At 41.7% G+C, this 21,819-nt stretch overlaps 1 protein-coding gene across 1 annotated transcript in view; it reads right to left on the reverse strand.

Annotated features, from left to right (window-relative positions):
• Positions 1-21,819, reverse strand: part of SYNRG (synergin gamma) — a gene marked incomplete in the record, with an annotated part of 2,786,306 nt that overhangs the window by 164,730 nt on the left and 2,599,757 nt on the right. The window contains 1 exon segment of the mRNA XM_044054902.1: positions 4,965-5,113. Within this exon segment, the coding sequence (XP_043910837.1) occupies positions 4,965-5,113 (149 nt within the window).

Consider the following 21,819-nt stretch of genomic DNA (forward strand, 5'->3'; position numbering starts at 1 on the left):
TGTGGTCAGAGCTAAAAGGAAATGGAACAAAATTTAGCTTAGCGGAGATGACAGGGAAGTTTGTCAGGATGACATCTAACAAGCTTTCCCCCTGTATATATTTTCACAATCTGTCTGAAATTGTTAAAATTTATGAAGTCTAGTTTTTTGCATCCAATTATTGATTTTATCCCAGCCAATGGGTGTATAATTTAAGTCCGTGATTAGAAAAGTATTTTCCAATACAGAAAAAGTTACAAGTTTATGAAGGACATTGTCAAACTCAAAGTGACAGGGAGGTGGGGTATGACAATATGTTGCAGTCTGTAGTAGGTTTATGGAGTACTTCATGCACAAATTTGCTTACACAGCTCTAAATTTGAAGTACTGATTACGGAAATGGATACACCACCTCTTTGCTCAGTGAATTAGACTGTACAGAAAGAGTTGCATTTTGTGGAGTAGTTCATGCCCACAATTTGTTTATGTAGCTCTACTTCTGAAGGACTGATTTTTGAAAACGGATATACCACCTCGAGCTAAGTCGGTCAAACTGAACAGAAAAAGTTGCAACCAGGAATTTATGCAATGCAGGATATGTCTTTATATCATGTTGCATGTCGATAAGCCTCTAGGCAGCTTAGTTTTTATTTTGCATAGGCTTCGGATGTTGATAAGCCCCACCTTCACGTTATGGTCATCTGCAGATTTTAGCTAGGAATGTCCATGAATCTGACTATCCCTTTCACTTTTTGAAGAGGTGTGGGCCCCATATATTTCCTCCCAAGCCATACAAGCCTTTTTAAAACTTGAAGATGTGCATGAAGCATTTACTGCATCACAAACTGCAGCTCAGCATATTTATTCTAGTATTTATCCACTGCAGCAATAAACTAATAATATCAGACGATGACAGGGAAATGGTAACAGCAACTATCTTATGAATTGTACATAAATCCTGTCTAGACATATGTGCCTTATACATTTTGTAAGCTATTTTAGTGCTGATGGCTGTGCATCATGTTTTGTTAGCTCTTAAGACACCTTGAAAGGTATCAATGGTATAAATTTGACTCTGGGAGCCTAATTGGTGGATGAGGGATCCCTGCAGGCCATTTAAAAAATCTGCCATAAATTTATAGTTTCCACCACTTAAAGGGGTGAACTTAAAGATGGCAAATTCATATCTGTTAAAGGAGAAGAACCTATATGGGTCATATAAAAATACTCCTCATCAACATAGGAGAAACTAGATAACTTTCTTTTTTCTTTTATGTTTTCTGTCATGAACCTCAGTCAGTACAATGAAGGTTCATGCCTTTGTGTTCTAAGAACAGATTAACAGTTTCAAGAGGAGACTGGTGTAGGCTCTTCTTGCTACTTAGTGGTTTCCTGAACTATATTAAGTATTCTCTGGCAAACACCATATCGTGAATTATTGAAGTATGGGTAGGAACTTAAATACCTACTTATGCACTGAGTGAGTGTGTGTGTGTGTGTGTGTGTGTGTGTGTGTGTTATTACACAGACACAAACAATACCTACCTGTAATATTTATACTGATGACCAACGTATTCAACAGACATGCCTGGGTTATACATTTTGTAAGCTCTTAAAGAAAATATAAAGAAGCATATTAGACACTCCCTCCTTTTGCTGGAATCTCTTGTATTTGTCAGGATCCATGGCTTTTGTTTTAACCTGTTTCCCAAAAGAGGCTTTACCATCTACATTTCCTCCTTTACAAAAATGAATACATCCACCAGTTCACTGCTTAAAAGATGGCTCTCCTTCTCTTCATCTGTTTCAGAGTGTCTCACATGCCATTTTCCTGCATATGCCAACACACTACAGTAATTCACCAGTTAACGCCGACTTTCAGTGACTCATCCTAAACCTCTTCCACCTTTAGTGCCCTAACCCTTCTTGGGCAAACATGCCATCTTTCACCACTCATGCTTTATCTGTTCTACCTAAACATCCTGAATCAAGGTAACATTACGCCATACTTCCATCTCCTTTAGGCCACATACCCATAATTATGTCTAAAATGCTTATGCCTTCCTTCTTATGCAATGAATAAAGCTGACTCAAGCAGACTCATTTTATCACCCACATTCCAGAAACTCTATGGCATTACCTCTTTCTCTGTGCTCCCTACTGTCATCTCTCATCATCCTGCTTGCACTTTACAATTTTAATATACTCTTCTAGCCCTCTTAAATGTAGAAGGTGAATATGCATTAAATTGTATGTGCTCCCAGCATACAATCCTGAATCACTGTGTGTCAACATCTAAACCTTGATCACCCTGAATCCTTGCTGTCATCACCATTTAAGCCACCACCTGCTAAAATCCCTTATTTTTATCAGTTCTAACCACATCTGCATGCATCACTAGCAGCACTTTCAGAAGGCTCGTGAACTACGTACATCAGTGCAATATTCTCTCAAAACCAGTGTGACTATTGCTTCACCTTCTCTTATGATTCCATTGCAAGGTTACTTGTTTCAGCATACATAATCATATACGGGCAATTTCTCCCATAGTGACTACATTTATCATGGCTTGAACCACTGCAATCAATGCCAAGAATGGTGCTGTCTCTACCTACACCAAATTTGAAACACAGTTCCTTAACCTGAACACCCACAATTAAATCACCACATCCTACCTCCTTTCCCTCCTCCAACCTCAGTCACACCCCAGAGTCTCTTATCACTTCCTTTCCCTTGATTTATCACTACCTCCTGTGTCTTAGTACTCCTCACCTGTTTTGCTATGATCACAATCCATCACCACCACTAAATAATCCTTTTATTTTACTTTATTTGTTAATAAAGTACACTGACTGGTCCAAGGTTCTTTTTTAAGTCACAACCTTGGCCTAATGTAAAATGAGTTGTACAATGCCACAATAACAAACTATATCAAAACAGCACCACAAAACCTCAAATAAGGTATATTATCATGATAGACTGCAAATGTTATGTGAAGGAAACAGCCATCTTCAGCGTTGTAGAAGGATAAAGCCCTAAAGATAAAGCAACATAAATCAGCAGCTTGGCTTCCTCCTGAAGGTGGAGTGAGGGAGAGGTGAATGACGAGTCCTGGCCTACTCACCTGTTTTCAGAGAGGAGGGGAGAGGAGTGTATCTGTGCACGCTCTGCATGGCTAAATTCCCAGTGGAGACCTGGGATTTCATGAGGGGTACAATCTGCATGGCAAGAGTTAACTCATTATACTGCATGCACAGTTAGACATATACCACAAAGGCCCACTGCACACTAATCTCTTGGATGTGAGTGGGCAAGTACAGGTGAGCATAGGGTTTAGCATAAAAACCCTGATCTCCCAAGCATGTGTAAGATGGGATGATAGTTTCCAATACCACTTCACTTAACTCTTGCCCAAAGGAACAAACGGACCAATGGGCTCCTGCCAAAGGGAATGACTAATTTCAATGATGGGCAGGAGTGCAGGGCTCAATGGTTAGAGAAGGGCCAAGGCTTTAAAAAAAAAGTCAGTTAAAAAGACTGAGTACAAATGGCTAAATGACAAGATTTTTTACAGCAATCTGTAAAGCATACCTCTCAACGTCTCAGCACAAGAATTCTGAACAAAGCCAAAAACAGTGGGGGAGAGAATGACAAAAATCAGAGACAGATTTTAACTATTGCTGTTAGAAACATAGAACATTGCTAGAATAACAGGTTTTGTGTGGGCATGCATTTTTTAAAATATATTAAGTCTGAAACTTAAATACTAGTCAATATTTAGTGATTTCAATCCTCAATGATTTGCCTAATAACTATGCATTTTATGACAAACCAAAAATATGAGATACAAAACCTGGTCAATTTGTAAAATTCTGGACAGTTGAGAGATTATGCTGCAAAGCTTCTTTAGTAATATCAGATTTTTTGTGCTAAATATTATTTGGTATGTACATAACATACACAAATCACACTATATGATTACCTGAAAGTGCTGTGAATATCCAATACTATTCAGAGAACTAAAGATTTCCAAAGAGTGCTTACTATAAACGCTGTCCTGAGCTCTGTGGTTAATTCAGTAAGTTAAATGTTCAGTTTGGAACAAAGTGCAATATTGCTCCCTTCTGATGTCAGCTAGACAATGATTCCAGCAAATCAGAGGAAGGTCTAATAAGTAAACTGAGCTCCTTGATCCTAGAAGCTAAGCAGATCATTTTTAGTTTCTTGATTATTTCTCTGTTTGCCAGATTAAGGCTGTATTCCACACACATTTTTAAAGGTAAAGGATTCTAAGAGAACACTGTCTTTTTTCAGTGATTGGTAATCATTTAGCCTTCCGAAGTAGTAGACAGTGGTGTTCTTTGTTGTCTGCAAGGGCAATTTTAATTCAGACAAGTTTGGAGTAACAAAATGTTCTGGGAGGTGTAGAATACAATCAATGGCAAGGCATCTTCTAATTTCAGAATAAAGAGGATAATGTACAATGTCTTCCTAGCTCTCAAAGTCAGTCAATTAACTTATCTGTACCTGATCTTAAGTTATATGTTTCATCGAGAAAGGTTTCAACATAATGCTTAAAATAAAGGAGGGAATGATGTGATCTTTAGGAAGCTGATACCCCAATGGAATCCTACAGAAGTATGCTACAACTGTGTGTGATGCACCAACAATATAACAGATCCTTCAGCAGCCCTAAAATTGCTAAAGTGTGGGTACAGACAATGTTATGTTTAAGTGTGAAATACTTAAAACATTTGAAACACAAAGAATATGCAGACAACCTCATTTCATTTTTTTTCGAAAAACAGTGGAAGTCAACCATATTAAACCACAGAACTAAGGAATGGAAAAGATGGAGTAAAGTGACATAACTTTTTAATAGTGTGGACCTGAACAGTTGTCAAGCAGAGGACTTAAAAGGAGTCTGGCTGAAGGGTTGCAAATGAAATACAGAATTACAGTACATCAGCGTCTAGTAGCCTCACCGTTAAAGATGCAAGTGACATGAATCCTATGAGGTTGTTCCACACTCTTTCAATATCTTTCAACAGGTGCTGGAGTTTCTCACTGCACACTGCGGTTGCCTTGATACCCAACTCCACACGTCTGGCAACTCGATACACTTCAACAACACCTGTTGAAATAAAGGAAATGGAGAAAATGAGATCATTAAAGCCTTGACAAAAGCAGCAAAATATATTGTACGAATGGATCATATTAAACTTTTGTTTTATCAGGCTTAAGAAAACAATTATCTTAAAAAGGAAATATAACCAAGTACTTCAAAAATAGGATAAGAGGGGGACTATTTAACATGCAGGACAGAAAACCAGAAAGGTAAGAATACAACAATCAACAGCCACAAAGACACTTTGACAAAACAAAAGGCAGGGTTTAATGTGATTTCAGATTTATGACACTTGATTGCATTCACTTATATCAAATCAGGCACATACACACACATAACCGATAGTAAAAATAATAAAAAAAAATAACTTGTCACCAGCCAATAAACTTTGTAAAAATTCATTAATATTGAAATACAGGAAGGATGTGTCTATGCTGTCAGCTGTGACAACAGTTTGGAAAAAAAGCCCTTGGTGTTGGTTATCTGATTTAGGACAAGAAGGCGCATCCCACTCAGTAATCTTATAACTGTAGGGAAGGTGTGGTATGCTCTATAGGATGCGCACTCACTCACTGAAACAATCCAAAAGAAATATTAACCCACTACAATATTCTTGAGCGATATCAAACACATAGCATGAAAAGCAGAAGTGAACAGACTAATACATTTTGACTGAAAATGGAAATGGTTGACCTACCCCCACACTCAAACAGCTCACAATGTGTGTTGCTCTTGGATACATTATTCAAAAATTTAGGTAAGAAGGCTTTGCCCATTCTTAAGCCCATACAACAGAAAAAATATGTTTTGCTTACTTCTTGGGATAAATGGCTATCAGCTAAGTTTAAGGTTGCCACCCCTCCGTTTGTTTTTCCCGGACTATCCGGAAATCAAAAGATCGTCTGGTATTCCGGAAAACACTGTACAAACTCTGGTATTCTGTTTCAAAAAAGAAACAGACTATCAGAGTTGCAGATTTACTATGCTTTTTTTTTTTTTTTTTTTTTTTTTACAGAAAAGTATAATAAATCAGCAGAAAGCAGGCATCTGGAATGGAAAAGAGAGCATACCCATCAGATGATGTCATAAAGATCACAAAATGGGTGGAAGGTGGACAGTATAGCAGTGAAAATGGGCAGGGTTATGGGTGATGTGAGGGTGTGGCCTTTCTCTGGCTTTAGTCACAATGAAAGGTGGCGACCCTAGCTAAGTTAGTGATGATTAGCAGTGGTGGATTTAGGCCATGGCACAGGGGCGCACATCTTACACTTTTTGTTAATTCACACAACCTGGTACCAGAAAAAAAGTAAAAACTTTTAGTTTTCTATTGGTTGAAATCAGAAATATAAAAATGTACTGCCAAAACAGTATATAGATCGAGACCGCTCCTTGTTTACTGCTACATTTTCCATTTCAGGATGTGGGACGTAATTTATTTATTTATATTTCTTTCAAAAGTCACAGATGGAAACAATTAGTGGTATCAAGTGACCTGATCCTAATATCCAGATTAGTTCATCTAAATGTGTCTAAAGGTGCCGCAATCATAAGGCAAGGGTGGGGGGGGGGGGGCAGCGCCCTCCCACTTTTACAGGTGCAGGTTGGCCAGGAGGCTTTAACAATTAAAAAAAAAAATTCTTCACTCCACGGTGCAAAACATCATCTTCTTTAAGGAGAATCATGTGTGCATCACATGCATACACACCAATGCGGATGTAAATACATTCCACACTCACGCAAATATTTTAAGCTAGCAGTTCCGTTTAGAGGGAAGATAAGTGTGTGTGCGCGCATGTGTAGTCATTTGGTTGAACGAGAAGATAGGTATGTGCATGTGTATGTGTAATTTAAATCATTTGTTTTTGTATGAGAATGCGCTTGTGTGTAATTTAAATCATTCTTTTCTGTATGAGAATGTGTGTGTGTGTGTGTGTGTCTCTCGCTGTGTGAGAACAGGGAGAAGGAGGTGTGTGTGTGTGTGTGTGTGTGTGTGCGCGCGCCCGCGTGTGTGTAATTGTGTAATTTAAAGTAGTGGTTCTGTTCGTTTTTGTATGAAAGAAAAGTGTGTGTGTGTGTGTGTGTGTGTGTGTGTGTTCGTGTGAGCGCATATGTTGTTTGACAGAATAGGAATATGTGGAATTTAAATGAGCCACTAGCTGTATGAAAGAGAAGTGCGTGTGTTCTGCTTGGTGTGTGTGTGTGTGTGTGTGTGTGTGCGTGTGTGTATGTGTTTTTAACATACCTGTCAACTGTTCAGATTTAGCCTCATAGTTTTGATCTGTTTCTCATAAAATTTGTGGTTTTCTGACAAATCAGGGAAGACTGAAGTCATTAAATAATAACATATATATGCTCTTGTTCTTCTTTTGGCTTTTCCCGGTTAGGGGTCGCCACAGCAGAACTGCGGTCTGCTAATGATTGGCAGTAGATTTTTTTTTACGGTGCTGAGGTGCCAGCTCAATGCCCAACCTTCAACGAAGGCACGCCCTATGCATGTCTTTCAAATGCCACTCGACCATGGGGAGAACATGCAGACTCCACACAGAAGGCGCTCCAGCCGAGAATCGAACGGGTGAACCTCTTGCTGTGAGGCGACAACGCTACCGCTGCACCACCGCAGCTTTAAATAATAACAGATATATGAGTTTCAGAAAAATAATATTCATTTGCTCACTTGAGATTCAAGCTAATGATTGGGGTACATGTGAAAACCAACATCCATTAATGACTATTCTTTATTGTATTAGCATCTTTACTAGATGACAAATGTAGTATCATGGGTTGGGAGGGTGGCCTAATGGTTAAGGTGTTTGCCTTACAAACACAAGGTGCAGGGTTTGAATCTCACAAGGGATAATTGGCTAGGCTTAAAATGGCTCGCAAGGGCAGTTAGCCTAGTACTAACCTATGAACCACAGAATTACTAGTCACCAATTTACTGTAAATTTTCTTACAAGAGAAATACTTAAATTTCAGGAGACACTACAGTGTATAGGTCAGTTTTTAAATACTTGAATCACATTCCATTGAAAAATACAGTTTTCAAAATGGAATTTATACATTAATTAAAAAGAGGCAATTTGTTATGGAAGAGACAGTAACTATTCCAATACATGAAATTATACCCCTATCTTCCCATAATGTCCAAGATCTCTTTACACTGAGGCAAGGCAGTGTCCAACATTTCATAATTATACAACTCACTATCATGAAAAGTGACAGTTCTTACTTGTGCATTATGGACATTTGTCATTTGTGCTTTAGTCTGTAGGATTGTCAACTGATATAAAATTCTCCTTCAATGACTGTAAAGAAAGTAGGGTGCCACAGTGGTGCAGCAGTTATCGTTATCTCACAGCAAGAGGTTTTCCGGTTCAATTCTCGGCTAGCGTGCCTTCTGTGTGGAGCCTGCGTGCCTTTCCTTTGTTCGTGTGGGTTTCTTTTGGGTCCTCTGGTTTCCTCCCACATTGGACAGTCTAACCTGGCCCTAGGGGTCTGTGTGTGCCTTCTGAGGAGGGTTGGGGGCCGGGCTGGTAACTTGACACCGTAAAACTGTGCTGCCACTCATTCTGCAGACCAATGATCTGGTGAGGCAACCCCTAATGGGACCAGCTGAAAGGAGAAGAAGACTTCATAACCTTCAGAAAATACATGCTAACACAAATCCTGTATCCTAGAAACTTTCTAAGTTAAAAAGAGCAATCTTTAAAATCTATCCCTATTTTGGGCCATTGTGTCCCCATTATTTCAGGCTTTGTCCAGATTTCTTGCACTAAGAGGTTGAGAGGTATGTGTACCTCTCAACTGTTCAGAATTTTGCAGAATGTCCTGATTTTTGCCTCATATTTTGGCCTATTCTGCAACAGTTGTGGTTTTCTGGCAAATCAATAAGGAATGAAATAACTAAATAATATCATGTATTTGAGTTTCAGACTTAATTTCCTTCAGAAAATGCAAGATAAGATCAATGCTGTTATTCTAGCAACTTTCTAAGTCTATAACAGCAATATTTAAAATCTGTCTCTATTTTGGGTCGTTTTCCCCCATTATTTTAGGCTATGTCCAGATTTCTTATGCTAAGAGATTGAGAGGTATGAAGGCTTGGTATGTAATGCCCTAGTTATGGGAGAGGGCAGGTTAATAATTAACTTGACCAGGCTTGACCCTTTAACTTGGTTACAGGAGACAAGAGCCTGAATCCTTTACACCAACTAGAGGACTGCTGATTGAATTGCGAGTTTGAGTTTCAGTACATTTTCAGTGAATTATGAGTGTCAATGCATTTTCAAGGAATTATGAGTTTCGGTTCATTTTCATGGAATTGTGAGCTTCAATAGAAGAGTAGTTTACTGCTGCTTATGCTAAGTCTGTTTTCAATGGTGCAAATAACTGTTCTGTTTAGCAAATAGTAGTCAATGTTTGTGCTGTAGAATTTGAAAGCATTGTTAATTGCATTATTGCCATTGGTGCAGAAGGCTGTGGATTCTACTCCCACACCATGTAGATGGAGTGCTGATATTGCAGCACCCATTTGATTGTCAATTATTTGGTGCATTTTAAGGGGGGATAGGGATTTTACACTCCTAAGTGTGTCTTCCTTTGCATGAGATGCCTAGTAACTATGAACTTGGTTTGGTTTGTCAGTCATTCCTTACTGCAATATTACCAGTTTACCAATTTTATTTTAAATATAATGTAGGCAATAAATTCTTTATAAGGGCAACATGTACTGAATTTTTAGATGAAACATTGAAATGGAAAGCTGTTTGCCAGTAGCAACCTTTTTATTAGTTAGTTACAGATCTCTTTAGTGTGCAATTATTCCGGTGACTTTTACTTCTCCAGAGACTGTGCTTATTGAGTGATGGTGGATTGTAATGACAGAAGCCTGACTGGCCTTTTATGGTTGAAATTTTCTGAAATGGGCAGTTTTGTCATTATTAGTTCATACATTTTGTTTCATTGCTTATTAAAATAATGTTTAAAACTACAAATTTACAACACAGTTTAACAAGTGGTGCTGCATTATACAAGGAATATAACTTAATACAATCAGGAAGGTGAATCAAAGAATGTATTCACATATGCATGGCCCTATAAATGTGTGCAAGGAGTCTATGGTTTGAAAACAGTCCAAAGATAGAAAATGCATCTGGCCGGTGCATTTTCTATGAATGTGGATTTTCATGCCATTTCCATGAATGTGAGTTTCAAGGGCTGAGAAGTTTACTGCTCACGCAAAGTAGGTTTTCATTGTGAGACTGTATTTTGTTTAGCAAATGGCTGTCAGTGTTTGTGCTATTTTACTTCAATATCTGTAATCACTGCAGAAGTAAATAAGAAAACAGTATGCACACTGACAGATCTGAACACTGTTTATGGTAACTGGGGAGAAATAGCCAAAGTAATGGAACAAGGGAATGGCTGGGGAGTGGGGAGGGGGCTGCTGTTGGGGGCTAAGGTTGCTGCTGTGGGCGGGGGGGGGGGGGCTTGATCTACTATCCTGCCTAGGGGCACCTTTTGACCATGATCCAGCTCTGTTATTTTGCAGTGTTATTTACTATAAACCATCTGAAGTTGGAATGAAACAATAAAATGTCAGTTGTAAAAAAAATAAGCACTTTTGTTCTGTGTTTGGTAGTTAAAGGAATGAAAGCACTTATTATTTTAAAAATGACACTTCATTGTTTCATTCCAGCTTCCAATATTTCATGGTTTTCATTGTTATTTATTGTTAATTAACAGTCATACTGTTGAACACGCCAGTTCAGTTCTGTGGATTGTGGACCTCAACTGAAGTGGCAGCAGCCCACCCAGGTACAATCTGGGCAGTCGGTTATGAAGTAACAGTAAAAATAATAATAATGATGATGACGATGATGGTGGTGATGATAAAATAAGACAACGCAGTCAAGAAACTGTAACAACTTTGACCTGCTGTTACTGTTTTCAGAAGAGGTTAATACAGTTTCTTCCTTGCCTTAAGTCTTCTTTTTTTTCTCATTTCCTTCATTACTGCAAGTTGGCCCCAGTTTTGCTAGATTTTTAAAGTCATGCAAGAAACACTAATTTATGTAAAATCACAATAAAAATACTGTGTGATTTTTATTCTGCTTGTTAAAAAGTTATTAAAGCTTTGTGCCTGACTTTAAGCCTTCAGTTAAGATACTTATTATTTTCAAATTGCCTATTTTTTGTTGCACTTCTGTTTTATTTAAATGAACAAATGAAAAAAAAAATTCAGCAGGCTGAGCTTGAAAGTGGTAAACAGCTTTTGCTCACAGTTCTTATTTAAAGCTCAAAACCTCATAGCTCAAGCGATAAAACCAAAAACATAATGGGTCGGGAAAATTTTAAAGGTCCAGAATCGGGGACATATTGTAAGTACAACATTGTTCTTATATGCTTAATTGCTAGAATAACAGGTTTTGCATTTGCATGCGTTTTCTGAAGGATATGAAGTCTTGTCATTATTTAAGTTTTGCAAACCTTATAAATTGTCAGAAAACGACAAATCTTATGAGAGACACCAAGAGTATGACACAAAATCAGGGACAGTTGAACGTATGTTCTGATCTCTCATCCTCTTTGGGCAAGAATTAGGGAGAAAGTGTGTGAAAGGCTCAAAATCATTGGGCCAATTTTAAGCTTTACTCTTGTCACCAAAGCAACAGATGAAGGTAAAACAGTTCACGCCACATTACCTTACGTGGCCAAGCCTTTTAACACAATCCCCTACTCAGGTATAATAGAAAAGCGGAATAAACTCTTACATTAGTAGATGAAATGCCAGCTGGCTCACAGGATGTACCTCTAGAAAGAGACCATTTTCTAATGGAGTCCCCCAGGGTTCCTTGCTGAGACTTTTGACTTTTCCTGCTTGTCATCTAATTCTCAGAAATAAAAGCCAATGCTAAAGGGCTTTGGCTTACTAAGTTTGAGATGACTGCAAGCTAGGAGGAGTTACGGAATCCCCAAATGACAAACATCATGTGGGAAGGTTTGTCCCAAACAGCAACTGGTACCAGAATCATGAATTGAAAATATGTTATCATATACTTTGGGAAGTCATCTACCCCAGGGAACTACAAATTGACAATACCCTTGTGAGAGTTGACTGTGTTGTTTAGCATTTGGACACTTGTGTGGACAGTGACCTAACTTCTGACCAACATGTGCCCTGTGTCATAAGATAGTCTTTCTATACTGCACACCTTATGAACAAATTGATTGCTTCTAGATCTAGAGATGATATTGTCTTCCTTTACGAAGCCCTCATTAGGTCAATCATTTTGCATAATGCCCACTTTGGCATGTTTCTGTCCAGACAAGTGCAACAGCTGGAATGCCCACACAGATGCCTTACTGAAAACATTAAAGTCCTAAAAATAGGTCTTGCATGGACCACCCCAAAGCCTTATCACTATACTCGGTACCCAACAGAGTGCTAAGAGGTGACCTGCGTCTGGCATACAAGGCATCCTCTTACCCACTACTGATGGACCTACTGAACATCAGCAAGTCAAATGGCATCACAAATACTCAGTCCAGGTTTCTAAATAGAATGGTGTGGAGAGATGGCTATATATATCACAGAGGATACCACTGTTCCAGAACAGACTCTCCATTCAAGTAAAAGAAAGCTCATCCCTGTCCATATTCAAATGCAACATGGCTGTAATGATAGGTAACAGAAAATGCACTCCAGGGTTGCACCTCGTGCCACTAATGGATAGAGGCAGTTCCTAACAGCTGCATCCTTTCCATGGGTCCCCTCAAATTATCTATGGTGTGATCACAGTTAATGGTGTGATCACAGTTATTCTCACTGGGGCCAATATACAGTTATCAGCCATAGGATGGGTAAGACCAGTCAGGAAATGTTAATTCAAGCACCAAAAGGGAAATTGGCTAAGCTTAAAATGTCCTCCAAGTGAACCCATGTTGAGGTAGTAAATAGTTTGAAAAAATGACCCTTTTTAGGTCATTAAGTGCCACACTCACCCTCTGCCCCCCAGCCTTCCAACAGCTTCCGGCAACTCTGAATGTGTCTCCCATTGTGACTGAAAAGATTAATTGGGAGGAGATGTCGAGAACAAAGGACTCAGACTCGAGAGAGAGAATTACAAAAAAAAAAAAAAAAAAAAAAAAAAAAGAACTTAAATTTGAAAGGATTTTTTGTACATAGTACATAATAAGAAGTTATGTACCTACCATAACGTTCCATGTTAGTTGTCTTCTTCTCGCCTTCTTTCTTGCTGGTTTGGTTCGGAGCAATTCGCCTCCGACTCGGCCATTTTCTAAAGCTCGAGAGCTACTTACTGGCTCAAGGCCTCCCTATATCCCACAATGCCTGGCACTAGACCCCCAGATCTTGTTTGGAAGACCTAGCACCATAATAATACAAGAGGACAACTGTCCCAATAGCAAGACTTCAGCTACAGGGCTGAAGAAAAAGGTAGAGGATATAAATCGGTAAAGACTCAGCCAGTGACAAGACTCGTAGGACTCTTCTCGGTCCATCTAGGCTAGGGGATGGAGGGTGGGACGCAAGAAAGAAGGCGAGAAGAAAACAACTAACATGGAACGTTATGGTAGGTACATAACTTCTTAATGTTAAGTTGTCTCTCTCGCCTTCATTTCCGCTGGATGGGACAGTGTCCCTAGCACCTTAGTCCTGGGTGGCTCAACGGAAAAGACTCTTGAGCGCAGTGGAACCAAAATCAGCTCTGCTCCTAGAGGCCAGATCCAATTTATAATGTGAAATGAAGGTATGAGGGGTGGCCCATGTGGCCGCTGCACAAATGGTTTCCATAGGTAGTCTTGATTGAAAAGCTACCAACGTAGCTAAAGCCCTAGTAGAGTGGCCTTTAGGTTTAGCAGGGAGTTCTTTATTCCTCAACTGATAAACAAGGGTAATAATAGAGGACAACCACCTGGATAAGGTTACTTTAGACACTAGTTGACCCTGCTTACCCTCCGCATAGGACAGGAAGAGCTGGTCTGATTTCCTTATTTGCCAAGTCCTATGCAAATAGAAACGTAATTCCTATGAACGTCCAACTGGTGTAATTTGTGCTCAGCTTTGTTGGAATAATTTGGAAAAAAGACTGGCAGATCGATGGATTGATTCAAATTATTTTCGGAGGGGACCTTAGGAAGGAACGAAGGATTAGTCCTGAGTGAAACTCTATCCTTATGGAAAACTAGGTAAGGAGGACGAACGCAAAGGGCTTGAAGTTCAGAAACTCTCCTCGCTGAAGTAATGGCCACCAAAAAGAGGGTTTTCCAAGTAAGCAATTTCAAGGAACAGGAAGCTGCCGGTTCAAAGGGAGGCAGTATCAAGGAAGCTAGGATCAAATTTAAGTCCCACATAGGTGGGGGATTTCTCACTGGAGGCCTGAGCAAGATTGTTCCTTTCAGAAAGGCTTTGCAAAGCTTATGGGACATGATGATGGTTTCTGACAGGCCCATATGGAAATTAGAGATTGCCGCTAATTGAACTCTAATGGTGGCCGAAGAGGAGCCTGCTTGAAAAAGTTCTGCTAAAAAGTTCAGAATGTTATGGACAGGGGCCATGAAGGGATCTATATTTCTAGCCTCTGCCCAGAAAGAGAAACGTTTCCACTTACTGGCATAAGTCTCCCTGGTTGTAGGTTTGTGCGAAGAAAGGATAATCTCACGCACTGAATTGGAGATACTGGGAAGCCTGGCTAAGGTTGGAAGTGGAGCAACCAAGCAGTGAGGTTGAGAGACTGAAGAGATTGATGCAGCCTGCCCGACTTGATGGATCAGGAGGTCCGGAACTGGGTCCAGATTCCAAGGCTGCTCTAGAAGGTGACGATGCAGGAATGGGAACCAGATTTGTCGAGGCCAGTAGGGGGCAATGAGGATCATCCTGCAACCCAGCACAGTAGCTTTCTGAATTAGTTTGGGAATTAGTGGAAAGGGTGGGAATGCATACAGTAGTCCCTGGGGCCAATGGTGAACTAGAGCGTCTCTGGGGGAGTGTCCGGGAAGAGGGAAGAGAGTGAAGAAACTGTCGCACTTGCTGTTGAGAGGAGTTGCGAAAAGGTCGCAGCAAGGCTGACCCCATTTGCGGAAGATTTTGTCCGCTACTGTCTGGTTGAGAGACCACTCGTGAGTCATGAGAGTAGCTCTGCTTAGCCTGTCCACTATGACGTTGGACTTCCCAGGGATGTGCGTTGCTGTCAGAAACCATTGAGAGTAGATCGCCCACTGCCATAGTCTGAGTGCTTCTCGACATAAGGGATATGACTTGATTCCGCCCTGCTTGTTGATGTACCACACTACAGACATATTGTCTGTCTGAACTGCAATGGTCCCAGTGGGTAGAGAGTTCCTGAAGAGCTTGCAACGCTAAAAGCACCGCCCTCATCTCCAAGACATTTATGTGCAAGTGGTACTCGTGGGGTTGCCAGGTGCCCTGGACAGTCCTGCCCTGAAAATGCCCCCCCCCCCCAACTGATCAGGGAGGCATCCGTGGTCACCGTGGCAACTGGAGGAGGAAGGACAAATGGTCTGCCCTGGGGTACTGATTGAAAGACCATCCACCAAGTCAATTGGTCTTTGCATGACTGTGTGATTATTATTTTGTGAGACAAAGGAAGTTGTTGAAAGGACCATTGGGTGAAAAGCATCCACTGGAGAATCCTCATGTGAAAACGAGCCAGGGGAACTAATAAGATCGCTGCTGCCATGGGACCCAAGGTTCTTGGGACGAATCTGGCCTGAATCTTTCTGCATCCTAATAATACCTGTACATGTCGACGAATGTCTGCCACTCTGTCTACTGGAAGTCTTGCGGACAGATCTTTCGTATTTAATCTTGCGCCTATAAAGGTTAAAGACTGACAAGGCGACAATGCAGACTTTTCGAAATTTATTGAGATACCTAGGTTGGAGCATGTTTGGATGGTATAATCCCTGGCTCTCAGCAATTGATGTCTGGTGGTAGCAGTAAGGAGCCAGTCGTTTAGATATGGAAACACCTGGAATCCTTGCCGTCTCAGGTGAGCGGTAACCACTGCCATGCATTTGGTGAACACCCTGGGGGCTGTGGTGAGACCAAAGGGCAGGGCTCTGAACTGGTAATGACTGGCTCCCAGCCGGAAGCGGAGAAACCTTCTGGAACGCCTGTCCATTTTGATGTGGTAGTATGCATCCTGAAGATCTATGGAGCACATCCAATTATCCTGACCCAAAAAGGTAGAATGGACTGAAGCGTGACCATCCGGAACTTCGCTCTTTGAACAGACTTGTTTAGTCTGCTGAGATCCAAAATGGGTCCCCAGTCCCCTGTACCAAAAAGAACTTTGAGTAAATTCCGGATCCTTGCTGGTCTGCTGGGACTTGTTGGATGGCCCGTTTTTTTAGCAGTCTTGAAATTTCTTGTACTGCCTGTTCCCTTAGACTGGGTGGAACATCTGGGATGGGGTTGTTCGATTTTAAGGGGGTGTGGACAAACAGGATTTTGTAACCTCCGGATATGATAGACTGTACCCATCTGTCTCGAGCGATGAGACGCCAGGCTTCTGGGTACAGAGACAACCTTCCCCCGACTGCCTCCAAAGGCGGACAGACGGGCAGCCCCTCAGGGGTGCTGGAAGGGCTTGTCAGAGAAAGATTCTCTGCTGCCCTGATTCTGCGGACCCCCTCTGCCCCGCGGGCGGCATCTATTGTTGTTCCATCCTCTGCCTCTGGAGGGAAACTCGCCACGTGTGTCAGGCACTGCTCCCTGGGGTTTCCGGAACCACATCTTTCCACTCTTCTGACCCTTAGGGTATGGTCTAGAGGGAGTGGAGAAATGGACTCCCACGGCAGAGAGAGTCTTGCCTTCCTGCTCACACCTGGTAAGTGTATCTTTCACCTGAGGTCCAAACAGAGCTGAACCATCAAAAGGGGTGTTGGTGAAAGACGCCTTGAAGGGATCAGTGAAGTTACATAACCGCATCCAGGCATGTCTTCTCAAAGCCATGCCTGTGCCTGCGGCTCTACTCGCTCCATCAGCCGCATATGAAATGAGCCGCATGGAGGAGTTAATGATAGAATTAAGAGTCGCCAGCTGGAAGTTTATCTTGTCTTGAGCCCCCGCAGCTGATGGATCTTGCAGGGTATCTCCTAGCTCCTTGAGTAGATCCCTCTGAAGACGGATGAAGTGGCACAAATAATTCAGCGACCGCATGGAGAAGGTCGCTGAGGAAAACATCCACTTCCCGTATCTATCCATCATCCTAGACTCTTTATTAGGGGGATGGACAGGTACCGAAGTGTCAGCCAACTCCTTTTTCATGGCAGCTGCTACCACCATGGCATCAACGGGGACACCCTTTGTCAAAAACTGTTTATCTTGAGGGGCCGTAATAAACTTAGTGGGCCTGTGGGGGGTTGGTTCAGGTGTGTCCGGAGCTGACCACGCCTTCCGAGCCACCACTTCCATTAATGGATCGAAAAGGCGGAGACACCCAGGAGGTGGAGGGGCAAGAACCAAACGCATCCAGGTATATTGACTCATCCTCAGAAGGGTTAAGGGCAGACCAGTTCCCCCTCTGCTTAAGGATCTCAAGGATGTCTGAGAAAGAGACATCTTCAGAGGGGGATCTTGGGGACCCTTCCAAATCCTCCAAATCAGTATCTGAAGTGACAGACTCTGTGGAGTCAAAATGTTTCCTCTTACATTTCCTCTTTCGAGGGGGCTCCTCTGAAATCTCAGGGGAGGGCTCGGAAGAGGAAGATACACCCAGTGGGATGACCTGGAGCATTTGATCCCCTCGCTTGGGGTCTGGAGGAGAGGCAGAGACCGAAGCAGGCACCCAGGGGGGAGGAGCTGAAGGGGCTATCGAGGTGCAGACTCAGAAGTCAGCACGCTCCTCATGACCTCAAAGGCGGCCCCGTCTGGCAGAGATGAAGGCCCCCGCTCTGAAGAGACAGGAATCCTCTCCAGCACCGAAAGGGACGGCTCCGAGGCCGATGTAGGAGCCGAGCTTACCTGTGCCGAGGCTCCGAGAGGGAGAACGGGGCCAAACAAGGGTCCGATGCCACTCGCCCCTTCGGAGCCGACGAGGGAGTCTCGGCACCCAGATCCCTCCAAGGATGGAACCATTGAAGAAATCGGAGCCAAAGAAGGATCCGACAGGGGAAGCATCGGCGCCGACGTTTCCAGGATCTGAGCCCCAACAAGCTTCGGCTCCGAACTGACAGGAGGAGTCGGAGGAGGAACTACTTCAGAAACAGGAACAGCCACAGCCTGATGAGGAGGGCTAGTTAACATTTTAGCCAGGGCCTGTGATTTGACGAGTCTACTAACCACTCTCTCCAAGTCATGATCAGATAGCCTTGAGGACTGAGAAGAGTGGGACCGATGGCTCCTTTCAGACTGTAGCAAATGCGATCCTGGAGCCGAGCGAATCGACTCTAGGGATGGCGACCTGGATCGCTTACGGCTCCGACACCAAGGTCAGAGCCGAGAGAGATTTAGATACTTCGGTTCCGGCCGGAACTGAAATTGAAGCAGGCGCTCCACCTGGCAACGGCTCCGTACTGGGAGCCGACGGCTTGGTGGGCTTAGGGGTTTTCGCTGGCTGAGACTTCGCCGGAGACCCCTCGGGTTTTAGTAAACCCCTGAGAATTAACTTGTTCCTATGCTCCTGCAGGACTCTCGGACTAAAGGCATGACTTACCGAGCAAGAGTCCTGCAGGTGTAGGGCACCCAAACAATAAACACAAGAAGTGTGACCGTCTGTCAGAGACATTTTCTGACAGCACGAGCCACACTTCTTGAACCCCTGATACCTTGGTATCCTTTGACATGTTAAAGAAAAAAGGAATACCGATGGATAAATATTAGACTAGTGCAAAAAACACACACTCACACAAACACACTAGTCCCACACTTTCACACACAAAATTTAAAGGAAACAATACTAACAAAACTAAGAGACAATGACTTAGACTACAAAGGCTAAACACTACTTCCTACTGGAACAAATTAAAAGGGAAGGGGATAGCCTCTAACTTAAACGGCCTACTTAGGGAGATGGGGGGTTGGGGAGAAACTCTGTAAGTAAAAACGAGTTTCCTAAGAGTAGAAAAAACACAGGGAAAACTAAGACTAATCTACAGTACTACTCTGATTTAACAAAAAAAACTTGAAAAATATACACTAAAAGTTTAACTACTAATATTACAAAAGATGAATACGACCTGAGCCAGTAAAGCGCAACCTCGTAGCTGAAGCGGCAAACGAGATCTGGGGGTCTAGCGCCAGGCATTGTGGGATATAGGGAGGCCTCGAGCCAGTAAGTAGCTCTCGAGCTTTAGAAAATGGCCGAGTCGGAGCCGAAGGTCGGCTCCGAACCCAACCAGCAAGAATGAAGGCGAGAGAGACAACTTAACATCATGGTTTCTGTCTCTGTTCCAACCAATCTGTTGATCCCAGCCAGTGCTGAGACATTGAGGTAAGGAGTTTCAAAACAGGTCTTGCCGCAGCACTCTTCTGTCCACTGAAAGTTAGCTAAAGTTGCAGTCACTGCTGAGATTCAGAGTTGCATAAGTACAATGTGATTGGAACTAACAAACTTACATTAGAAAGTTTTAAACTAAAATTTCTTCTGCTGGTGGAAAGTGTACCACCAAATGAGTCAGTCTCAATTCTCTGATTAACTGTTCATCACTTACTTGGAGGTTTCTCTTTCTAAAACACCTTCTGTAGTTAAGATTTGCTTCCTTTCCTAATCCCATTGCATGGTGTAGGGGAGTAGTTGGATTCTACTCCCTCAGTGGACCTTGTTAAATTGTGCAGTTATATGAATAAGTCTGTGAATTTACACTGGACCTCGGAGGTTGAAGATTTTTTTTTTAAGCAAATGTAATGATTTGTGTCGTAGAGTAAATGAAATGAAATAATTCATTTAAAAGGGTTACAGCATAGGGTTATTTAAGGGCATTTAAGCCTTTTGTTATAGATCTGCAAGAAACAAATTTTGGGGAACAAGAGCATGCTGTAGTGTTAGGGACTACTGATCCTCGGGAGTAGCTTGTACTTTTTATGGTGCAGAGGTACTGAGGGAATGAGGTTCCTGATTTGCAATCAGTGTTCTGTGACATTAGAAGTTATCACAGTGGATGCACAAGGATGTTATGCTGGAATGGATGACTATAGTGGTGCAATTTATAATACAGTACATAAAGTCAAAGTCTTAATCTATCCGCTTCCCTTGAACTGTGCTGAAAGGATTTAGAGAAATAATGAGGAAATAGTTGTTTTTCTTAAAATCATAGCAGTGTGTATGAAAGACTGGAATTTCATTTTATTTTATTTATTTATCCTTTGTTGACTTAAGGTGGTATTTGCACTACTTGGGGAAATTTGGTCAGAGCATCAGGAACTTCCCCTGCTCTTTGTGATAGGTGTCATGGGATCTTTTATATTCACATGAGCCACCACCATCTTAAGCAAGAGGGACCTTGGTTTAACATCTCATTCAAAGGATGACATGTTCATGAGTGCAGCACCCCTCGTATGCTGCACTGCACTGTCAGTTACTGATCTAGCTGGTGTAGGAATAAAATAGTGCTCTGCACCAAAGGCTACCTGATGCACCACTTACATTGCTGCTATGAATGTATCCGAGAGCTGGAGTGGACTTTGGACAAGTAATGTTTGAGGGTACTTATCCTAAGATGGTGGGACTGCTATTTTTGAGCAGATAGAAAAGCTAGAGGTGACAGAGACAAAGTGCCTGAAAGAAATGGTTGAATGCACACTGTAGGACAGATGATGAAATGGGGGCATTAGAGAAGAAAACAAAGTAGCTCCAGTTGCAGAGAAGGTAAAAGAGAACAGATTATGGTGATTCAGGCACATGTACAGGAAACCAGAAGCCAATCTGGTAAAGAAGATTTGGGACTGATAAGAGAAGAGGAGATAAGGTCACCCAGCAAAGAGATAGATGGACTGTGTGACAGATGACCTGTGACAGTTAGGCATGATTGTTGAAGGAGATGGGAAAATGTTACTGAATTGAGAGAGACGGCAAGAATTTAAACACCCCAATCTCACATAGAAAATGTGAAAGAAGGGGGGCTGATGATGACGATTATGGTACGGTGTGGTGTGGTATAAAAAAAAAAAGATTTCTTCATTTGCTGACAATTTATTTGCTAAATTTAGATGATTTATTTAAGTTTTTAGATCAAATTTTGGATCAGTTTGGTATGTTCTCAGTTTGCAAGTTGAATAAAATGAAGACAAAAGTAACAGCAGTGAACTTTAGACTCAGATTCTGAAGAAGAGGTAAGATTATGTATGCATGAGATGTCACACTGCATGTAAGTGAACCGAGTACTTGCTTTCTGGAATTTACTTGCTGTATTATTAATTAGTTAAACCTCATTGTTTTCACAGAAATCCGTATTTACTTGCAAACCCACTAAAATTTACTATGATACTTGCTGTGGTGATGTCAACTTCAGTAGGACTTGTTGCTAGGTTATCATAATGTATATATGAGCTATACCATTGAAGGGGACTGTGATTCGGCATAGGTAACCAAATATCTCATCTAGGAATGCCTTAAAATAGCTGGTACTGTCTGTAAATATGATGTGTGCTGGGCAGGAATTACCTGTCTCTACTACTATAGCCACATCACAATGATATGCATCTGAATTTACATTGCTGTCTTTCATAT

The sequence above is a fragment of the Protopterus annectens genome, chromosome 13.part0, assembly GCF_019279795.1.
Source record: "Protopterus annectens isolate FY-2018-M chromosome 13.part0, PAN1.0, whole genome shotgun sequence".
In the NCBI taxonomy this organism is placed as follows: domain Eukaryota; kingdom Metazoa; phylum Chordata; order Ceratodontiformes; family Protopteridae; genus Protopterus; species Protopterus annectens.